Below are 23847 nucleotides of genomic sequence, written 5' to 3'. Positions count from 1 at the left end.
TCGATCTCCTTTAGAATGGACTGGTTGGATCTCCTTGCAGTCCAGGGGACTCTCAAGAGTCTTCTCTAGCACCAGAGTTCAAAAGCATCAATTCTTCGGTGATCAGCTTTCTTCTCAGTCCAACTCTCACATCCATACATGACCATGGGAAAAACCATAGCTTTGACTAGACAGCTATTTGTAAGGCCTCCTCAGAGAGCCATTTTGCTTTTTTGCATTTCTTTTCCATGGGGATGGTCTTGGTCCCTTACAAATAACTGTGAAAAGAAGAGAAGCGAAAAGCAAAGGAGAAAAGAGAGATGTAAGCATCTGAATGCAGAGTTCCAAAGAATAGCAAGGAGAGATAAGAAAGCCTTCCTCAGTGATCAATGCAAAGAAATAGAGGAAAACAACAGAATAGGAAAAACAAGAGATCTCTTCAAGAAAATTAGAGATTCCAAGGGAACATTTCATGCAAAGATGGGCTCGATAAAGGAGAGAAATGGTATGGACCTAATAGAAGCAGAAGAGATTAAGAAGAGGTGGCAAGAATACACAGAAGAACTGTACAAAAAAGATCTTCACGACCAGGACAGTCACGATAATGTGATCACTGACCTAGAGCCAGACATCTTGGAATGTGAAGTCAAGTGGGCCTTAGAAAGCATCACAACAAACAAAGCTAGTGGAGGTGATGGAATTCCAGTTGAACTATTTCAAATCTTGAAAGATGATGCTGTGAAAGTGCTGCACTCAGTATGCCAGCAAATTTGGAAAACTCAGCAGTGGCCACAGGACTGGAAAAGGTCAGTCTTCATTCCAACCCCAAAGAAAGGCAATGCCAAAGAATGCTCAAACTACTGCACAATTGCACTCATCTCACACGCTAGTAAAGTCATGCTCAAAATTCTCCAAGCCAGGCTTCAGCAGTATGTGAACCGTGAACTCCCAGATGTTCAAGCAGGTTTTAGAAAAGGCAGAGGCACCAGAGATCAAATTGCCAACATCCGCTGGATCATGGAGAAAGCAAGAGAGTTCCAGAAAAACATCTATTTCTGCTTCATTGACTATGCCAAAGCCTTTGACTGTGTGGATCACAATAAACTGTGGAACATTCTGAAAGAGATGGGAATACCAGACCACCTGACCTGCCTCTTGAGAAACCTGTATGCAGGTCAGGAAGCAACAGTTAGAACTGGACATGGAACAACAGACTGGTTCCAAATAGGAAAAGGAGTACTTCAAGGCTGTATATTGTCACCTTGCTTATTTAACTTGTATGCAGAGTACATCATGAGGAATGCTGGGCTGGAAGAAGCACAAGCTGGAATCAAGTTTGCCGGGAGAAATATCAATAATCTCAGATAGGCAGATGACACCACCCTTATGGCAGAAAGTGAAGAGGAACTCAAAAACCTCTTGATGAACGTAAAAGAGGAGAGTGAAAAGGTTGGCTTGAAGCTCAACATTCAGAAAACAAAGATTATGTCATCTGGGCCCATCACTTCATGGGAAATAGATGGAAAAACAGTGGAAACAGTGTCAGACTTTATTTTTTTGGGCTCCAAAATCACTGCAGATGCTGATTGCAGCCATGAAATTAAAAGATGCTTACTCCTTGGAAGGAAAGTTATGACCAACCTTGATAGTGTATTAAAAAGCAGAGACATTACTTTGCCAACAAAGGTCCGTCTAGTCAAGGCTATGGTTTTTCCCGTGGTCATGTATGGATGTGAGAGTTGGACTGTGAAGAAAGCTGATCGCCGAATAATTGATGCTTTTGAACTGTGGTGTTGGAGAAGACTCTTGAGAGTCCCTTGGACTGCAAGGAGACCCAACCAGTCCATTCTAAAGGAGCTCGATCCTGGGTGTTCATTGGAAGGACTGATGCTAAAGCTGAAACTGAAATACTTTGGCCACCTCATGCGACGAGTTGACTTACTGGAAAAGACTCTGATGCTGGGAAAGGTTGGGGGCGGGAGGAAGTTGACTTACTGGAAAAGACTCTGATGCTGGGAAAGGTTAGGGGCGGGAGGAGAAGGGGACAACCGAGAATGAGATGGCTGGATGGCATCACTGACTCTGTGGACATGAGTTTGAGTTAACTACGGGAGTTGGTGATGGACAGGGAGGCCTGGCGTGCTGAGATTCATGGGGTCGCGGAGAGTTGGACACGACTGAGCGACTGAACTGAACTGACTATACAGACTAGCTTTAGTTGGACTGAAAAACCAGAGTCAAAAAATGTCAACATCCTCCCTTAGGGTGATCTGGTGGTTGAGTGCCTCAAGGGGGTTTGAATTTTGCAAAACACAAGAAAGTGCTTCAGGCTAATGGGAAATATTAAAACTGGGAGTTTACACATGATTTGTTATCTTTGCTATTGTTACTTCTATTGCCTGATAGCAGACTTTTGTTCCTTGCAGTTCTGGGGGTGAGGGGGGGCGATGGCCAGGTGAAGATCGCAAAAACTTGTTTATGGCTCAGTCTGTCCCACTCTTTAGGACCTCAATGACTGCAGGCTTCACTGTCCTTCATCCCCCAGAGTCTGTTCAAACTCACAGGGTCACAAAGAGCTGGGCATGACTAAGTGCCTAACACTATTAAATGGCCATTGAGTTGATGATGATCACAAAATGGCTTAGGCCAAAAATGGATTCTGTTCTCCTCCTCAGTGGACCCTCTACCTCGCCTGCTAAGAGGCCAGGGGAAAGAAATCAGTAGAAGAGTGGAGAGGTTTGTCAGGGAGCAACAGACTTATACGAAATCATGAAGGCTATACCTGGCTCCTTCTAGAAATGCAATACACATTTATCCTCACTTCTTCTGGGGCCACCTCTTCAAGGAATGAGTGTCATCTGGCGTAACTGAGGAGTTTTAATTTCAAAGGACAGTAATTGAGATCCTCTTTCGCGGTGTGTTTGAGCCAGTGCGGCAAAATCTTCACTTGTGGGTCATCTGTCACTTGGTCTCAAGAAAGCGGCTGAATAAAATTCACAACTCAGGCGAATTAAGGGCAAAGCTGAGGTCCATACGTCCTTTGCGGGCCGTTTCCGAAATACATTATTTGTGAAAACAGATAACAACATCTATTATGGGGGGAAGGGAGATTGCATGCCTCTGGCCCCTGTCTTTGGCACGGACGCAGTTCTCTCAAAAGTCCCAAGTGTCCAATTCGCCGCCAGCAACAGGGCTAGGTTCACAAGCAACCAGTTTTTCAGGCAGCTGCGTCCCCTTTCTTCCTTCTTCGTGGTTCGTCGGTCACGGTGGCTTCAAACAGAACGACTCTGTGTGTCTGAAATCAACCCAGCGCTTTGGCACACCGCGGGAGGGGTAGACCGCTGCACGGATTCCGAGAACCGCAGTCAGTAGGCAGAGGTTGGGCTTGAGAGAAAAAACCGTCGGCTGAGGGAGGGAGAAGGGAAGCAACTGCGTCGGCGGTGCATTCTGGGAGTTGTAGTCCCCGTGGGCGCGGCCTCCTCACGGCTCCAGCGGGCTCTGCACTCCATCTCCCAGCAGGCCCCGCGTCGCAGAGGCGGCGAGCGGTGGGGGCGCCGGGTGACGAGCTGCCGCAGCGGGAGGGGGCCTGGGGCGGAGAAGCGCTGCGGGCGCCGCGGGAGACGTTACCTGCCGTCCGCGAGGGGGGCCGAGGGGCCCTCGGGCGGGCCACCGCGCGGGTCGGGCGGCCGCCGCACGCGCCGCAGCTCGCCCTCGGTCCGCCTCAGGGGCTCGCGGCGTCCGCCATGGAAGCACATCCGGCCGCCTGCGGGGTCTCCCGGAGCCGCGTCCCCGCGTCCCCGGAGCGATGAGCGCGTAGGGGCGCCCCCGCGCGCGGCCGGCCGCCCTGAGAGGGACCGCGCGCCCGCCCCGCCCCGCCTCCCGGGGGCGCTGCCGGCGGCTGGGGGCGGGGGGCGCCCGCCGCTCATGCCGCCCCGGCCGCCGCCGCCCCGGCCGCGCGGCCCTCCCGCCTGCCTGCGCGCGCCCGCCGCCGCCCCGCCGCCCCCAAGATGTGGCACAACGTGGGGCTGACCCTGCTGGTGTTCGTGGCCACGCTGCTGATCGTGCTGCTGCTGATGGTGTGCGGTGAGTGGGCAGTCAGCACCCGCCGGCTCGGCGCGTCCTGCCGACGGGCTGGTTCTGTCTCTCGTTTTTAAAAGAGAAAAAAAGGAAAAAGACGGCCTGGGTGGGCAAGTGACGGAAACCCATCGGTTCTCCACTTGCCCCTCGGGAGTGAGCCCGGAGCTGGGTACCCCTGCCCTCCGCGGGCCCGCTGGTCCCGCAGAGGAGGGAGCCGCGTCCAGCGCTGGGCGTGTGGACCCGGGGTGAAGCCTGGCCGCCGCAGCGCCTGGATCGCCACCCTTGCCACAGATCAGCCCAAATCGTCACCTTGGCCTGTTTGCGAAGGGGCAGTGATCGGTGCGTCCTCTTTCTGCCTTTTTACACGTTCTGACTCCTGATGATAAAACGAGGGAGGTTTCATTACCTTCCTTGAACCAGGGGCAGAAGCAAGAGTTGGCTTTGCAGCACGCGTGAGATTGTTTGCTTGGAGTTTAGGCGTAAGCTGAATTCCAAACAGCAGTGTCGAGACGAGACAGAACTTAAAAAACACCGGCTATATTAAACTTGCAGGGTCAGGTAACCTAACTCTTAGTTCTGTAGTAATGGTGCTATTTTGTTTGCTGTGATTGTTTTTGTTTCCCCCTTCCCCTCCATGGAATGAGAGGATGTGAAACTTTTTTCTCAAGGTAATTTTAGCGCAATTGTAGATCGTTTTTTTTTTTTTTCTTTCTAATACACAGTAACTGGTAGCTACCCAGCCTCTGACACTCTTCTCCTTCTGCCCTCAATCTTTCCCAGCATCAGGGACTTTTCCAATGAGTCGTCTGTTCGTATCAGATGACCAAAATACTGGTGGTTGGATGGCATCACCGATGCAGTGAACGTGAACTTGGGGCAAAATCTGGGAGATGGTGGGGGACAGGGAGGCCAGGCCTGCTGCACTCCATGCGGTTGCAAAGAGTGGGACAGGACTGGGCTACTGAACAACAAACAACAACAGCAGATAGCCACAGCTCTCTTAGCAAAGGGGCTGAGCAATTGTGAACATTTGGGAAAGTGTTTACAACCAGAGTGAATTTGCTTTTTCATAATTAACATATTGAAGTATGGATTCAGGTAGATGCAATAGTTGGTTAGTATTCAAAATATGGGGCTTATTCATTATGTGATTAGTGCACCAAGTGCTCAGTGTCAGCTGTGTTTGGAGACATTTAGGTTTGTACATATATGTATATTTGTATTTATTTACTTGTATGTGTATTTTAAATTTTCTTTTACATGACCATATACATGAGTATAGATCTACTAGTGTGTATATACTTGTTTATTTTTAGTTTTCTTGCTTTTACTAAGGCACTAGAGCTAAAGCTTCTAACTTACAGGCTTTTCTGATGATAAAGCAGTTGGAAGGCCTTTCTCAACTTCCTGCCTGTGATGTCAGGATTTGGGGCTAATTGTAGATGTTTAGGATCCTTGAAATAAGGAAAACCAAATCTTTGTGGTTTGTGTGTTTATGAGGAAGGAGGTAAACATGCTTTCCTTTCTTGTTTGAACATGCAGACTACCTGGAGATGGCAATGCACCCTGTAAACCGTAAACCACTTCCTTGTTCAGTCACCAAGTCATGTCTGACTCTTTGGGACCCATTGGACTGCAATTTGGGACCCAATGGACAGACCCTGTCTGTCCTTCACTATCTCCCGGAGTCTGCTCAGACTCATGTCCATTGAGTGTGATGCCATCCAACCGTCTCATCCTCTGCCACTCCCTTCTCACCACTTTATAGAGTATTTGCCAAACTTGCCTTTGAGACCTCAAAATTCCTATTTGCTACATATTCAGACTTGCTCTCTCAGCCTCCAGTAGCCGTTTTACTTAAATTCTACTCATTTTTCTAAAAGTACCCTGCCTTTGACTTCAGAAAACAGTGTGGAATGAGAGGTGAGGTGTGGTAAGTAAAAGAATGCCGTATTTTGATTGGAGTGGTCAAGACTAATAGCTGTAAGAAGTAATCTGAGCACTTTTTTGTTGAGAGAGTGAATGATGGGGTAGCTTCATGTTTTGACTTAGTGGGGGAGCCTGGGGCTTAGGGAGGGGGAGGGATGGATCCTACCAGATTTGAGAGAGAAACTTAGTCTGCTGTAACAATATAGACATTATACCACAGAAATTTATTTTCTTACAGTCTGGAGGCTAGAAGTTCAAGCAGGGTTAATTTCCTCCAGGCCTCTCTACTTGACTTACAGATTACCATCTTCTCCCTGGGTCTTAACCTTTCATCTGTGTGTGTCTAATGCCCTAATCTTATGTAATAAGGGCACCAGTCATATTGGATTAGGGCCCCACCCTTATCAATTTATTTAACCTTTAAATAAACTTTTCAAGGCTATGCTTCCAAATACAGTCACATTAGGGATTAAAAATCAATGACCTGGGTCTGCCCCAAGAAATGCAAAGCCTGAAAGAACGCTGATTGGTTCTTTCACATAGTGAATTCTGATTTTCAAGTTTCAGGTTCCTTAGGGAGGTCTTCCTTCTCCTATCTGTTGGTTGTACTTTCTCGCCTCTCATTCATGCTAAAAATATTTTCCACTCCCACTATTCACTGAAGCTGCTGTTGTCACGGTCAGTAACAAACGGCCTCTGTGTCACCAAGTCCATGGTCACTTTTGAAGTCCACTTCTCTTTATCCTCATGGACTCATTCTGAACAGGTGAGCATTCTTCCCAAGAAGCGTTTTTTGCGGCTTCTGTACACTCTGCCTTCATGGTGTTCTTCCTACCATAGTGGTCAATTGTTTTATCTTTTCCTGTCTTCCCATGCCCTAGAATTTAACTCTTTTTGACTAAATCTATGATAAGAAAATTCGAGATATAAAGGGAACATTTCATGCAAAGATGGGCTCAATAAAGGACTGAAATGATATGGACCCAACAGAAGCAGAAGAGATTAAGAAGAGGTGGCAAGAATACACAGAAGAACTGTACAAAAAGAGCTTCACGACCAAGATAGTCACAATGGTGTGATCACTCACCTAGAGCCAGACATATTGGAATGTGAAGTCAAATGGGCCTTAGAAAGCATCACTACGAACAAAACTAGTGGAGGTGATGGAATTCCAGTTGAGCTATTTCGAATCCTGAAAGATGATGCTGTGAAAGTGCTGCACTCAGTATGCCAGCAAATTTGGAAAACTCAGCAGTGGCCACAGGACTGGAAAAGGTCAGTCTTCATTCCAACCCCAAAGAAAGGCAATGCCAAAGAATGCTCAAACTACTGCACAGTTGCACTCATCTCACACGCTAGTAAAGTCATGCTCAAAATTTTCCAAGCCAGGCTTCAGCAATACATGAACTGTGAACTTCCAGATGTTCAAGTTGGTTTTAGAAAAGGCAGAGGCACCAGAGATCAAATTGCCAACATTCGGTGGATCATGGAAAAAGCAAGAGAGTTCCAGAAAAACATCTATTTCTGCTTCATTGATTATGCCAAAGCCTTTGACTGTGTGGATCACAATAAACTGTGGAACATTCTGAAAGAGATGGGAATCCCAGACCACCTGACCTGCCTCTTGAGAAACCTGTATGCAGGTCAGGAAGCAACAGTCATAACTGGACATGGAACAACAGACTGGTTCCAAATAGGAAAAGGAGTACATCAAGGTTGTATATTGTCACCCTGCTTATTTAACTAATATGCAGAGTACATCATGAGGAACGCTGGACTGGAAGAAGCACAAGCTGGAATCAAGATTGCCGGGAGAAATATCAATAACCTCAGATGTGCAGATGACACCACCCTTACGGCAGAAAGTGAAGAGGAACTAGAAAGCCTCTTGATGAAAGTGAAAGAGAAGAGTGAAAAGGTTGGCTTGAAGCTCAACATTCAGAAAACGAAGATCATGGCATCTGGTCCCATCACTTCGTGGGAAATAGATGGGGAAACAGTGGAAACAGTGTCAGACTTTATTTTTTGGGGTTCCAAAATCACTGTGAATGCTGATTGCAGCCATGAAGTTAAAAGACACTTACTCCTTGGAAGGAAAGTTATGACCAACCTAGATAGCATATTAAAAAGCAGAGACATTACTTTGCCAACCAAGGTCCGTCTAGTCAAGGCTATGGTTTTTCCCATGGTCATGTATGGATGTGAGAGTTGGACTGTGAAGAAAGCTGATTGCCAAAGAATTGATGCTTTTGAACTGTGGTGCTGGAGAAGACTCTTGAGAGTCCCTTGGACTGCAAGGAGATCCAACCAGTCCATTCTAAAGGAGGTCAATCCTGGGTGTTCATTGGAAGACTGATGCTAAAGCTGAAACTCCAATACTGTGGCCACCTCATGTGAAGAGTTGACTCACTGGAAAAGACTCTGATGCTGGGAATGATTGGGGGCAGGAGGAGAAGGGGACAACAGAGAATGAGATGGCTGGATGGCATCACCAACTCGATGGACGTGAGTCTGAGTAAACTCTGGGAGTTGGTGATGAACAGGGAGGCCTGGCGCGCTGTGATTCATGGGGTCGCAAAGAGTCGTACACGACTGAACGACTGAACTGAACTGATGATAAGAAATGTTTTACATTATTCCCAGTACATTCGTAAGTATGTAAATTACATGTATCAGTCAGTTTATATGTACCTGTATCTGTCTACCCATCATCGCTCTTATCTCTGAAATAAAAATTTTACAGACTAGTACTTGGCCATTACTCCATGAGATGCATGCTGTTTTCTACACTCCTATAATACATTGTGTTATGGTAAAAAATAAATATATATTTCTGTTTTCACCTTCCTTCCATTCTGTCCCTTATCTAGTTCTAAAGTTTTAAATAGTAACTGTAACTAATGACTAACATTGGTATCTCCAGCTGTCACCAATCTCCCGCACCCTAGGTTCATGCCTCAGTACCCTGACTTGGAGATCTAATAACCATCTCAAACTGAATACATCTAAAGCAGAACTTTTGATTTCTACAACCTGTTTGTTCCTCCCTGCTCACATGTTATCAGCAGCCAGGGACTTGGGTGTCATTCTTAGATTTGCCCTTTCCTTACAAATACTCCATCTGGAAGTCGCTTCAGTTTTGTGTCTCTTTCTCTCTTTTTTTTTCCCTTCCAGTGTTACTGAGCTATAATTGGCATACAGCACTGTATAAATTTGGAGCTTCCCAGGTGGTAAAGAATCCGGCTGCAATATAGGAGACGAAGGTTTGAACCCTGGGTTGGGAAGATCCCATGGAGAAGGGAATGGCAGCCCACTCAAATTTTCTTGCCTGGAGGATCCCATGGACAGAAGAGACTGATGGGCTACAGTCCCATGGGGTCAGAAAAGAGTTGTACACACCTGAGCAACTTAACAACAATTATAGAGATCTAAGGAGTGCAACTTAATTGATTTACACACATCATGAAATGATTATTGTAGCACGTTTGGTGAATATCCATCATCTCATAGATATGGAAGTAAAGAAATAGAAAAAAAATTTTACCAGGGATGAGAACTCTCAGATTTACTCACTTAGCTTTCATATATAACATGCTGCTGCTGCTGCTAAGTCACTTCAGTTGTGTCCGACTCTGTGTGACCCCACTGACGGCAGCCCACCAGGCTCCCCGTCCCTGGGATTCTCCAGGCAAGAACACTGGAGTGGGTTGCCATTTCCTTCTCCCACATGAGTGTTAATTTATCTCATTGTACATTATGTCCCTAATACTCTTCTTATAACTAGAAATTTATCCCTACATTCAATCCCATCCCTCTCCTCCCCATCAGCCACAGATCTGATCTCTTTTTCTGTGAATTTGTTTTTAAGTACTAATTGACCTACCACACTGTTAATTCCTGTTACAGGATATCGGGATTTGATATTTGTATACATTTCAAAGTGATAGCCATGAAAGTGTCGTTATATCTGTCACCGTACAGAGATACTCCATAGTTACTGACTTTATTCCCCATGCTGTACAGTTCGTACCCATGACTCACTTTTTTGCAGCTGTAAATTTGCGCTTCTCAATCTCTCTGACCTGTGTCTCCCTGCCCCACCCCCCTCCTTTGGCAACCATCTGTTTGTTCTCTGTTTATGTTTAGTTGTGGTTGTTCATTTGTTTTGTTTTTCAGATTCCACCTGTAAGTGGAATCACAGAGTGTTTTTCTTTCTCTGACTTACGACACTAACATGATACCTTCTAGATCTATCCAGGTTGTTACAGATGGCAAGATTTCCTTTTTTAACCCCTATGGCTGAGTGATACTCCACCGTATACACACACTTTATCTTTGTTATCTGTCCCGTTCCCCTCTGTGCCGACTGTCTCCTCGGTGTCAGTCTGTCTGTCAGTTCTGTCTGTGGTGGTTTGAGTCTTTGGATGGGCGCTCAGTGGTGCAGAGGCTGGCTGTGTTTTATGTTTGTCTCCTCCAGCTAGAGTGTCAGCTCAGTGGAGACAGGGGCCTTCTTCAGCTTGTTCATTGCTTTGTTCCTGGATCTTGGAGAGTAATGCCTGACACGTAGAGGGCCCGTGTATACTTGGAAGTAGGAGTGAAGAAAGATTGCTCTGTATGAATTATTAACTTCCTGTTAGAAACAAACTCTTAAGTGTAGTACAAACCGAGGTTGTCTGAAACTGGATAGTATTACTCAGTAAAATACACTTGCTGCTGCTAAGTCACTTCAGTCGTGTCCGACTCTGTGTGACCCCATAGACGGAAGCCCAACAGGCTCCCCCGCCCCTGGGATTCTGCAGGCAAGAACACTGGAGTGGGTAAAATACACTTAGTGAACTCTTATGTTCAGATGCTGTGGTGGAGGTCGTGAGTATTCAAAAATTACTAAAGCATAATCCCCAGTATACTTTCTTAAATGTCTGGTAGAATTAATTTAGGCCAGGACTTTTCTTTCTGGGGAAGTTTTTAATTACAAACTCACTATCTTTCATTTGGGCCAATGTTGGGCTATTCCAGTTAGCCTGTTTTTTCTTGAGTGAGCTTTTGAGTTTGTGTTTTTCAAGCGCTGTGTCTGTTTAATCTGAATTAATATTCTCTCATTGTTTAATATCTGCAGGATCTGTGATGATGTCTTCTCTTTCACTCTTGGTATTGTGTTCTTTCTCTTGAGTATGGTCAGTCTGGCTAGAGGTTTGTGAGTTTCATTGATCTTCTCAAAGAATCTGGATCTTTTGTTTTACTGATTTTTTTATTTCTTGTCCATATTTTATTTCATTGGTTTATGTTTATTTTCTTCTGTTTATTTTGATTTTGATTTGTACTTCTAGTTTCTTATGGTAGAAACTTAGATTATTGATTTTAAAGTATTCTTATTTTAAAAGATGAAAATAAATATTTAATGATGTTGATTTCTTTTCAAGTATTAGTTTCGATTTTTTTAGAAAAAACTTTATTTGGTTCAGAATATTTTTTAGTTTCACTTGTGATTTCTCCTTTCAATTGTGAATTATTTAGGACATTTCTTTTTTTCCCCCATCTATCATTTTATCATTTTCTAGTTAAATTTTATTATAGTGAGAAAATGTATCTTGTATCATAGAATTTAAGAAGGTTTTATGCTTAATGGGCTTCCCTGGTGGCTCAGATGGTAAGGAATCTCCCTGCAATGGAGGAGACCTGGGTTGGGAAGATCCCCTGGAGAAGGGAACAGCAATCCACTCCAGTATTCTGGCCTGGAGAATCCCAATGGTGTCACAAGACTTCCCTGGTGGCTCAGGCGGTAAAGCATCTGTCTGCAATGCAGGAGACCCGGGTTTGACCCCTGGGTAGGGAAGATCTCCTGGAGAAGGAAATGGCAACCCACTCCAGTATTCTTGCCCGGAAAATCCCATGGACGGAGGAGCCTGGTGGGCTACAGTCCATGGGGTCACAAAGAGTCGGACACGACTCAGCGACTTCACTTCACTTCATGGGGTCACAAAGAGTCAGACACAACTGAGCGACTTTTACTTTCACTCTTGATGAGACTAATTCATGATCTCTTTTGGTGAGTGTTCCACATATGCCTGAAAAGAATGTTTGTTCTGCTGTTATTGAGTGGAATGTTCTGTACCTGTCACGTCACCTTGGTTGATAACATTGTTTGATATTCAGTGTTATCACTGTGGTTGATAGCATTGTTCAGCAGTTCTGTTTATCAGCTATTCTGTTACATAGTAGGAATCTTAGGAGCTCTGCGATGGGTCAACTGGTGAAAGTCATTAAACCCTTAAGTTTATGGTACTTTTGGTGTGTATTGAGGGTGGGGGTTGGAGGATGGAAGTTGAATAGTTTGTGTGGGGTTTCTACTCTGTGTTCTAAGACATAGAAGAAACAGAAGGAAAAGTAGATAAGCCATACATTTTCCTTCCTTAAGGAACTCATGTCTGGGAGGAGGACTGTTATTAATACAGTGACGGATGGAAGTGAATGTGAAATTCTAAAGCAATCACCCAAGAGAGCACAATACTGAAGAGATAGTATAGTAGAAAGATGTAAAAATTATGTGTTCACGTTACTTAAAAGGGCTTCCCTGGTGGCTTAGATGGTAAGGAATCTGCCTGCAGTGCAGAAGACCCAGGTTCGATCCCTGGGTCGGGGTTGCTTAAAAATGGCAGTGACAGTGGTAATGACCCCTTGTCTGTAGTTTGCTCTGGGTGGCGAAGAGACTGCAGCCTAAGAGATGGTGACGATGGCTAACCTTTGATGAGTAGTTTATGACATACAGGCATTCTCCTTAGCATGTGACACGTATTCATTCTTTTTATCACTGTATTGTCTCTTTGAAAGTGTGTGGTGTTTTCTGCATTTTATAGACGAAACTGAGACACATAGAGGTTAACTTGCCCACATTTCAAGTGAGTTGTTGAGTAGGATTCATGACCAAGCAGTGTGGCTGCAGCATGCCTCTGAGTTGTAAGAAATTGCAGTGGTAATCCAGCTGACAGAAAGGATGGACGATGGCGCCGGGAGTGTAACGAAGGAAGTAGACAGGAGAGGGTGTGTTAGGGTAGAAGCCACAGTAGGGGAGGGCCACTGGGCTGGAATAGCCTGTTTCCCACCTGAGGGGTGGGGAGGGGATACAGCACACCTCATGGAAATATGAGCGTCAGAGGAAGGAAATGCCAGATGGACATACTCTTTAAAGGTGTCTTCCAGCCAGCGAGGTAGAGATTCCTCCCTGAGGTTTGAGAAAGGGAGAAAGTATGGGTGAAAAATTTAGTCATATGTAAGCCTTCCATTTCCTGGATAACGGATTGAGGTATGGATGTATTTCGGTTTGATGTTGTGTTGGATCAGTGATGGTCCCCCCTGTGTCTTTACAAAAGAGACATGCAGTAGAGGGAGCTTTGTGGGAAGAGTTGAAAGAGCAAGGTTATGTTTTCACTTTGCCTGTGTCTTGGACTTGGAAATACTACCTTAGAAGTGAGCCTTAGCTGCCTTCTGTGTAAAAGGGAAAAAAGGTTATAGGGTGGAACATGGAAAAGAGCTTTATACCAGTTGCGATTGGTATTGAGCCAGTCAGCTAACCACTTTGATATCTAAGACTGTGATATCTAAGACTGTGGAGGAATGAGTCCACAAAGATAGGAATTTTTTTCTACTGCACCCAGGCTTTTTGAACTAGAAATATCTTGGGTAGGAAGTCATGTTCTCATTTCCTAATTAGTGTTTTGTGTTTTAGCCATACTTTCACTATGAAGATATGAAAAATTTGATGCACTTAATGGAGAAGAGAACTGGAGAAGGGAATGGCAAACCACTTCAGTATTTTTGCCTTGAGAACCCCATGAACAGTATGAAAAGGCAAAAAGTTAGGACACTGAAAGATGAACTTCCCAGGTTGGTAGGTGCCCAATATGCTACTGGAGATCAGTGGAGAAATAACTCCAGAAAGAATGAAGAGACAGAACCAAAGCAAAAACAACACCCAGTTGTGGATGTGACTGGTGATAGAAGCAAAGTCCGATGCTGTAAAGAGTAATTTTGCATAGGAACCTGGAATGTTAGGTCCATGAATCAAGGCAAATTGGAAGTGGTCAAACAGGAGATGACAAGAGTGAACGTCGACATTCTAGGGATCAGTGAACTAAAATGGACTAGAATGGGTGAATTTAACTCAGATGACCATTATATCCACTTGTGGGCAAGAATCCCTTAGAAGAAATGGAGTAGCCATCGTGGTCAACAAAAGAGTCCGAAATGCAGTACTTGGATGCAGTCTCAAAAACGACAGAATAATACCTGTTCGTTTCCAAGGCAAACCATTCAGTATCACGGTAATCCAAGTCTATGCCCTGACCAGTAATGCTGAAGAAGCTGAAGATGAACGGTTCCATGAAGACCTACAAGACCTTCTAGAACTAACACCCAAATAAGATGTCCTTTTCATTATAGGGGACTGGAATGCAAAAGTAGGAAGTCAAGGAACACCTGGAGTAACAGGCAAATTTGGCCTTGGAGTATAAAATGAAGCAGGGCAAAGGCTAATAGAGTTTTGCCAAGAGAACACACTGGTCATAGCAAATACCTTCTTCCAACAACAAGAGAAGACTCTACACATGGACATCACCAGATGGTCAACACCAAAATCAGAGTGATTATATTCTTTGCAGCCAAAGATGGAGAAGCTGTAAACAGTTAGCAAAAACAAGACTGGGATCTGACTATGGCTCAGATCATGAACTCCTTATTGCCAAATTCAGACTTAAAGAAAGGGAAAAACACTAGACCATTCAGGTATGACCTAAATCAAATCTCTTATGATTATACAGAGGAAGCGAGAAATTTTCAGGGGATTAGATCTGATAGAATGCCTGAAGAACTATGGACAGAGGTTCGTGACATTGTACAGGAGACAGGGATCAAGACCATCCCTAAGAAAAAGAAATGCAAAAAAGCAAAATGGCTGTCTGAGGAGGCCTTACAATAGAATAGGAAAGACTAGAGATCTCTTCAAGAAAATTAGAGATACCAAGGGAACATTTCATGCAAAGATGGGCAGTTAAATAAAGGACAGAAATGGTATGGACCTAACAGAAGCAGAAGAGATTAAGAAGAGGTGGCAAGAATACACAGAACTATACAGAAAAGATCTTCAGGACCCAGATAATCACGATGGTATTAATCACTCACCTAGAGCCAGACATCCTGGAATGTGAAGTCAAGTGGGCCTTAGGAGGCATCACAAAGCTAGTGGAGGTGATGGAATCCCAGTTGAGCTATTTCAAATCCTGAAAGATGATGCTGTGAAAGTGCTGCATTCAATATGCCAGCAAATTTGGAAAACTCAGCAGTGGCCATGGGACTGGAAAAGGTCAGTTTTCACTCCAATCCCAAAGAAAGGCAATGCCAAAGAATGCTCAAACTACCACACAATCGCGCTCATCTCACATGCTAGCAAAGTAATGCTCAAAATTCTCCAAGCCAGGCTTCAGTAGTATGTGAACCGTGAATTTCCAGATGTTTGAGCTGGATTTAGAAGAGTCAGGAACCAGAGATCAAATTGCCAACATTCACTGGGTCATCAAAAAAACAAGAGAGTTCCAGAAAAACATCTATTTCTGCTTTAAGTCTTTGACTGTGTGAACCACAACAAACTGGAAAATTCTGAAAGAGATGGGAATACCAGACCACTTGACCTGCCTCTTGAGAAACCTGTATGCAGGTCAGGAAGCTACAGTCAGAACTGGACATGGAACAACAGACTGGTTCCAAATAGGAAAAGGAGTACGTCAAGGCTGTATGTTGTCACCCTGCTTATTTAACTTATATGCAGAGTACATCATGAGGAACGCTGGGATGGAAGAAGCACAGGCTGAAATCAAGATTGCCAGGAGAAATATCAGTAACCTCAGATATGCAGATGACACCACCCTTATGACAGAAAGTGAAGAACTAAAGAGCCTCTTGATGAAAGTGAAAGAGGAGAGTGAAAAAGTAGGGTTAAAACTCGCCATTCAGAAAACTAAGATCATGGCATGTGGTCCCATCACTTCATGGCAAATAGATGGGGAAACAGTGACAGACTTATTTTTTTGGGCTCCAAAATCACTGCAGATGGTGACTGCAGCCATGAAATTAAGAGATGCTTACTCCTTGGGACCAACTTAGCGTATTAAAAAGCAGAGACATTACTTTGCCAACAAAGGTCCATCTACTCAAGACTATGGTTTTTCCAGTAGTCATGTATGGATGTGAGAGTTGGACTATAAAGAAAACTGAGCGCTGAAAAATTGATGCTTTTGAACTGTGGTGCTGGAGAAGACTCTTGAGAGTCCCTTGGGCTGCATGGAGATCCAACCAGGAAATCAGTCCTGGGTGTTCATTGGAAGGACTGATGCTCCAATACTTTGGCCACCTGATGCGAAGAGCTGACTCATTGGAAAAGACCCTGATGCTGGGAAAGACTGAGGGCGGGAGGAGAAGGGGACAGAGGACGAGACGGTTGGATGGCATCACCGACTCAATGGTCATGGGTTTGGGTGAACTCTGGGAGTTGGTGATGGACAGGGAGGCCTGGCGTGCTGCAGTTCATGGGGTTGCAAAGAGTCAGACGTGACTGAGCCACTGAACTGGTGAACTCATTCGTCTGATTTGCTGATCCTGCCCTCTTCCATGGTGATGAGTTACTTTGAGCCTTTGTTTTCTTATCTAGAAAATGGGGATAATGATTCCTAGTCTCACTAGTTCAGAGGGCTAATGAGAGTATTAAATGAAATGTTGAATGTAAAAGCACTTGGTGAACTGAGAACTCTGTGATTGCAAGTGTCCTCTGGGTTGGTGGCATGTTGATGGTGATGGTTCGTTTTTCGGGTTCATCTGCCATTGCTACCCTTCTGCTGCCAGCACATGTATCTTACATTGTTGTGTTAGCTGCTCAGTCGTGTCCAACTCTTTTTGACCCCATGGATGTAGCCCTCCAGGCTCCTCTGTCCATGGAATTCTCCAGGCAAGAATACTGGAGTGGGTAGCCATTCCCTTCTCCAGGGGATCTTTCCAACCCAGGGATCGAACCCAGGTCTCCTGCATTGGCAGGTGGGTTCTCTACTGTTTGAGCCACCAGGGAAGCCCTTTATCTTGCATAGAAAGGCAATATATAGTGCGTTTTCATGAAATGCATCCTTTGAACTAATGCTTGGGTACTGGCACACACAAGTTGGGTACTTCTTTGCTTATCCAAGGATATACAACCTCTGTTGCCAGCGAGTTTATCTGACACACAGACTTGCCTTTTAAACTGTGAAAAACTATGGTACTTGTTTAACAATTAGGATACATTTTTGACTGTAAGTGCGTATAATCATATCAGGTTTGGGTGAGAGGAACTGTACGAGCCACACTTCTACAGGAGGCCCTGTAGGCATTCAGTATTCTTGCCTAAAAAATCTCATGGACAAAGGAGGCTGGCGGGCTATAGTCCGTGGGGTCGCAGAGACTTAGTGACCGAACAGCAGCAGCAGAGGAACTAATACATACGTGTTGTGAATATTCCGTCTCTCTCCTGCTCTTCCATTGCTTATCCTTTTCTCCTTTTCCTTGGCCACTTGCTGTAATTGATCTGCTGTAGCGCTCATATTTCTTCTTCACGTGACTTCTCTTTTCCACACCTACCTGTGCATCAGAATCATCTAGGGAGCTTAGGATGAGCAAGCACAATTCTGGAGATGATTTGCAGTGTCCAGGATGAGTCGTTGGGAATCAGTAGCTTCTCCAAGGCTCCCAAGCTGAGCAGGGTGAGTAGCCAGTTTGAGTGACTCAGAGTGTGGTCATCACATGTGTAGGGGCATTCCATAGGACAATAAATAGATGCTTTCAAAGTTGCTTTCCACTCAGTCGTGTTCTTCTCGCTAAAAGGGGGACTAGGGCTTCCAGCCTCAGCAGGTGCTGCCTCGCCTGCAGGGAACGCGGCACGCCAGAAGTGTGTAGGAGCCGGTGTATAGTGAGCCACAGTTCGGCTGTGAATGGTCTGTGCAGAGCATTTCCTCACAGTACCTGTCCTGGAGTTAAGAAGTTTGTTGTGGTTTAGTTGCCAAGTTGTGTCTGATTCTTTACGACCCCGTGGACTGTAGCCCGCCGGACTCCTCTGTCCATGGAATTTTCCCAGGCAAGAGCACTGGAGTGGGTTGCCATCTCCTTCTCTGGGGGATCTTTGTGGCCCAGGGATCGAAATTGTGTCTCCCGCGTTGGCAGGTGAATTCTGTACTGCTGAGCCACCAGGGAAGCCCAAAGAAAAAGCTGTTTTTATTTCCAGGTCTAATAAACATAGCCAGTGACTATTAGCAGTCTTATCTGGCACTGTAGTACCTCTCTTAACTTCTTCTTTGCTAAGTCACACTTTTCCAATTTACCTATTGGGAGTTTTAACAGTGGTTCTTTTTCCAAAATAAATGTTGTATGGTTGTGTTTCCATTTAAACTGCCTGGCATTCTGAGTGTCATCCTCTGCTCAGACAGTTAGCACTGATGAATGGTCTGCTGCCTGAGCACCAGCTCTTCCGGCTCTAAGTGCCGGGAGGTAGAACCCCTGCCCCCTGCCGTCTGCCCAGAATGGCAGCTGTGTGGGAACTTGGTCTTTACTTGGAGAATAGCTTGTGAACTTCCCCGAATCTAGCGAGTGCCCCTGCAGTTGTTGGTTGTTCGGGTTCAACGCTCCAACTCCCCTTTGAGCTTTGCTTTCTCACCCTGTCATTACAGTAGCCATTGAGAGAGGCAGCCCAGTGGATGAGCTCCACATCTGTGTCAGGGAGAATCCTCTGCCTCACGAGTTTTCTTGGGAGGCAGCATCCCTACCTACATGCTTTTTCCATGTGCAGCCCTCACTCACACCCAGGCAGAACAGGGAAAAATGAGCTGCTTTTCAGGTTTGCTTAACTGCAGGTGAAGGTAATAATGAAAGAGGTGTGATGTGCTTTAGCTGGTGTGGTGGGGAGGGCAGTGTCGTGTGTGGAGGCTGTAACTTTCTACCCCAGCCCTTGGAGTCTCTCTGATTGGCTACCACGTTCTGAATTTTAACTTCAGATTGAATCCCTTACATTGTTTGGTTGCTGGCAGTGATTTTTTTTTTTTTGTTAAGTCTTTTATTTTGGATGTGTTTTATTAAAATTGAGAGTTTGTGATCTTACTGAATACTCTTATTTTTGTCTCCCGAGACTGACTGCTAAAGCAGTCTTCCGTTCCTTTCTTGCAGATTCCTATCCTGGGGGACTTGACTTTCTCTGAACCATCCCAAGGGCAAGAGTATTTTATGGTGGGAGCCCCACTGGTGACAGCCCTTCCCTCTTCAGACAGAAGAGTTCCAGTTACTTCCCTTTACATTCTAAATTTCTGCTCATTTTATACCTAATAGCCACTGTTAGAATCTTTGATCTTTATGAGGTCAAGACTATCATCATCATTGAATGAGCTTGCTTATAATTTTCCTGATAGTAAATTCACCTCCATAACATCTGTTTAGCACTTAACTTTTAACGTTGAGTTCTCAAGAGAGGTTTTCCTTAGTATCTTGAAATCACCTGGGCTTATTTAGGCCAATTAATGGTATTGGGGCATTTAAAACAAGAAGTCTACAGAGTTCAGTTGTGTCCGACTCTTTGCGACCCCATGGACTGCAGCTCACCAGGCCTCCCTATCCATCACCAACTGCTGGAGTCCACCCAAACCCATGTCCATTGAGTCAGTGATGCCATCCAACCATCTCATCCTCTGTTGTCCCCTTCTCTTCCCACCTTCAATTTTTCCCAGCATCAGGGTCTTCTTAAATGAGTCAGCTGTTCACATCAGGTGGCCAAAGTAAATAGGAGTTTCAGCTTCAACATCAGTCCTTCCAGTGAACACCCAGGATTGATCTCCTTTAGAATGGACTGGTTGGATCTCCTTGCAGTCCAAGGGACTTAGGCTCCATCATAATTAAAAAACTGCCATACTTCAAAGAACATGATCAAGACAATGAAAAGATCAGCCCACAGAATGGGGAAAAAATGTTCGCAGATCCTATTGCTGATAAACAACTGGTATCAAGAATATATTTAGAATAACTACAACTCAATAAAAAGGCAAGCTGATTATAAAGTGGGCAGAGAGGTTTAATAGACATTCCTCCACAGAAGATTTACAAATGGCCAGTAAACACAAGAAAAAGATGTTCAGCAAATTTAGTCATTAGGGAAATACGATCATAAAAGCCACTATGATATACCACTTCATATCCGCTAGGATGGCTATAATAAAAAAGGTGGAAAATTGAAAGTCTTGGTGAGGATGTGGAGAAATTTGAGAGCCTCTTACATTTCTGATGGGAATGTAAAATGGCGCAGCTGCTTTGGACGGGACTTTAGCAATTTCACAGATAGTTACATGAAAGTTACCATATGACCCAGCAACTCTACCCCTTGGTGTGCAGTGAACCCTTGAACAACACTGGTGTGAACTGTGCAGGTCCACTTACATGTGAATTTCTTGCCCTAAATACATACTGCAGTTAAGGACATGATCTGAGGTTGAATCCTTGGGTGTGGAACCATGGATATGGTGGGCCTACTGTAAAGTTGCAGATGGATTTTCAAAGGTGAGGAGGTTTGAACCATGGCCTTGTTTGGGGGTCAGTTGTTATACCCAGGAGAAGTGAAAACATGTTAGTGCAAAAATTTGTGCACTTGGTCATGGGCATCCCGTGTAATCCCAGAGTTTGCCTTTATGCCTTGTCCATGCTTGATAACCGTTTGTTATCACTTAAGTTTAAATTATGCGTCCTGTTTTGTAGTATACCCCTGACACAGAGTTAACTGAAACGCTCTCAATAGATAATTCTGGGTGTAATCATTTTCTGAATGTTTTTTTATCTCTCTTTAGGTTGGTATTTTGTTTGGCATCTTTTTTTGTCAAAATTCAAGTTTCTTCGGGAACTGGTGGGAGATACCGGATCCCAGGAGGGAGATCGTGAGCCTTCAGGGTCTGAGACTGAAGAAGATGCTTCACCGTCTCCGCACAGGATCAGGTCCGCTCGCCAGAGGAGGGCCCCTGCCGATGAAGGCCACTGAGCCAGCCGGTCCTGTGATAGCAAATGACCAGGGGTTCTGGGAGTCTCTCTCTGTAATGACAGGGCTTTGCGGTTTGCTAAAGGTGTGAAGAACATTCATTCTTGGATTCTAAGTCCAGTTCAAAAAAAGATTTACATGTAAGCCATATGCAAATAAAGGGAATTTCAACCAAATTGGACCATTGCGGATTTCATCGTTAAGATAATTTTTGTTTATATGCTTCAACATATGTACTTTTTCTTTGACCCTTGGGCTTGTTTTCTTTCAGTGGTGTTAATCTGATAAATATTACAGGCTTGAAAAAACCATATTTTATTAATGTTAGTTCTATGCCATGTTTCCCCTCCCCCCCACCCCTACATCATGCCTTGTCTGAAATTGGAATATATCTTGCGGTTACAGTCAACCAGGCAACAGTCATGATGTAATCACCCTCGCCTGGGCATGTGTGGACCTTAGGCTTGTCATAGCATCATTACTGATTGTTGGTATCAAATGTGTCAGGTTTAACTGGCTTTTAAAAATGTCTTCAAAAAGATTACACTATGATTCAGCCTTGAAACGAAAAGTCATCGTGTATGCAGAAAAGCACGGGAACAGAGCAGCGGGGCGTGTGTTCCATATCAGCGAAGCAAATATCCGTCGCTGGAGGAGCGACCGAAATTCCATATTTTCTTGTAAAGCCACCACAAAGTGCTTTACGGGACCTAAGAAAGGAAGATACCCGCAGGTAGACGAGGGTGTGCTACATTTTGTCAGTGAGACGCGTGCAAAAGGACTGCCTGTCACACGCCAAGCAATGCAGCTGAAGGCCGGAGAAATTGCCAAAGCCCTCGGAATAGACGAAGCGAAGTTCAAAGCCACCAGAGGCTGGTGTGATCGATTCATGCGTCGAGCAGGACTGTCCTTGAGGCGTCAAACCTCATTGCGTCCAAAGCTTTCCGCTGACATTAACCAGCGGGCAGTGCCCGAGCGCCATTTAAAGCGGTGCTCCGTCACCAGCGCTCTGGACGATGCCCAGGGGGGTGTGGTCTGGAGGAACGCAGACGCCCATTTGAACGATTCTGAAGAGTTAGACTCAGACTACGACGTTATAGTCATCACTTAACCAGCTTATTTCATCATGCACTTCCTTGACGTGTGCACAAGGTTGATGCGATAAATACCTGTTTAAAAGCTCTGTTTGAGTGAATCAGAAAACTAGACATTCTGCAGAATACAAAAGCATCGTGTCATAGTTGAGTCGCCCGTGTCTTTTCCTAGTGATATTTATGGTGCATTTTACCATCGATGGTGTCTTAGGGGAAAAAAAATAGTCTGTAAATTTATTTTTATTCCTAGGATAGCAACTATTTATTGGGGAACTTATTCTGACTCTTACCATATCGTTAAAATAGCTATCCTCTGAGACGCATTTGGGGCACCCTGTTCATGATTCTAGAGTAGAAATGTGGGGATCTGGCCTCTGTCCTCTTCCTTCAGGACGGGTAGGCTTCATCACTCCTTGCACATGGGAGGAGTTCATGCTCAAGGCATGTGCTGAGGAAAAAAATGCTTCTTCACCGACAGCAATTCAGTGACATGGCCTCCGAGGTGCTGGGTATTGAGAGAGTGGGTGAAAATGCCTGCTTTATTGTAAAGTGATTCTTGCCATGTTCCCTTGTTTGTCTTCACTGAACTTTGGACTGTTTCCTGGGGAAGAGAGCTATGCATTAAAGAGCTTTCCCATGCAGTGTTGCCTGCTTTATATGAGAGTGAATTGCAAAGCCAGCTTATTTTATTAATCTGAAGTTCTCTCTGTTTTAAACGTTTGTGTCTCCAGAACTAGTCATTACAGAATATCACCTCTATTTTACGAGTGTGTAGTTTTGTTTGATACCTCATACTCCACGCTGATAGTTTATTAACAGTTCACCTGCTCTGCCCCGAGTTGATGAACACCTGTGCTGTCATTGTGGCCCTTTGCATGTACTAAAAGGGAATTTACAGAGTTTAACTTTACTTTTCAATATTTGCTAAGGGGAGCGGTCCCCAGCAGCTGAGAGCGGGGCACCGTCTTTATTTCCTTACTGGATACAGTTTTCTGTCTGTGTGACTGTATTGATCAAGCATTCATTTTAATGCTTTCGTACTAGCTAAATATCACATTAAAGTGCTCATCAGGTAGGGGAAAACCTCATGCTTCTTGGTGCTGGGAGGATATTTGAATTGAATTTTTCAAGGCTAATATTTGGAGCTGTGGATTCTGCTTTGTAGTGAATGTCTTAGGTTAGATAATAGTTGCTGACCAACTTTTTTAGTAGCTGGAAAGCTTCCTATTGTGTCAGTATTAAGAATGATGGCCAACATAACCCCTAAAATATGCAAGGGTCATCCACAAATTAATCCATGAAAAGATATACATGTTGGTATTATTTATTAATATTTATGCTTTTATGGATGTCTTTAAAAATAGAACTTTAAGAAATATTCTGCTTAGCTTGCTTGGGAAATATGCCCAAAGCATATTAATAGCTGAGACTCTGCCATGTTTTAACTCTTAGGAAAGTAGAAAGAAGTTGCTGCTGCCAATATGAAAATTCTACAAACTGATTCCTTTGTTTGAAACATTTTTCCCCTGTGCACCTCGTTTCCTGATAGACTCACGTAGTACATATTTCTAAGGCCACTGAGAGACGCAAGAGAAATAGTTAACAGAGTTACTTGTGTGATACAGTGTTTTTGTTTTTCCTGTTTTAGTGCTTTTGTAGCGGAACTGACAGAGCTCATCATAAGTGCATTTTCAG

At 44.5% G+C, this 23847-nt stretch overlaps 1 protein-coding gene across 1 annotated transcript; it reads left to right on the top strand.

Annotated features, from left to right (window-relative positions):
- The first annotated feature begins 3846 nt into the window (after nt 1-3846).
- On the top strand, nt 3847-21418 carry SMIM13 (small integral membrane protein 13). Its single transcript, XM_055406375.2, has 2 exons — nt 3847-4062; nt 20874-21418. The coding sequence occupies exons 1-2, from the start codon at nt 3987-3989 to the stop codon at nt 21059-21061; spliced, it is 264 nt and encodes an 87-aa protein (XP_055262350.1). The 5' UTR covers nt 3847-3986; the 3' UTR covers nt 21062-21418.
- Nucleotides 21419-23847: the final 2429 nt, after the last annotated feature.

The sequence above is a fragment of the Moschus berezovskii genome, chromosome 23 (assembly GCF_049115385.1).
Source record: "Moschus berezovskii isolate FMDL1 chromosome 23, NW_MosBer_1.0, whole genome shotgun sequence".
In the NCBI taxonomy this organism is placed as follows: domain Eukaryota; kingdom Metazoa; phylum Chordata; class Mammalia; order Artiodactyla; family Moschidae; genus Moschus; species Moschus berezovskii.
This window is presented reverse-complemented; position numbering and strand designations above follow the sequence as displayed.

Excerpts from the sequence above, each read along its gene's own strand:
- SMIM13 (XM_055406375.2), top strand. The coding sequence starts at position 3,987 with ATGTGGCACAACGTGGGGCTGACCCTGCTGGTGTTCGTGGCCACGCTG. Across the intron at positions 4,063-20,873 it reads GCTGCTGCTGATGGTGTGCG|GTTGGTATTTTGTTTGGCAT; the intron begins GTGAGTGGGCAG and ends ATCTCTCTTTAG.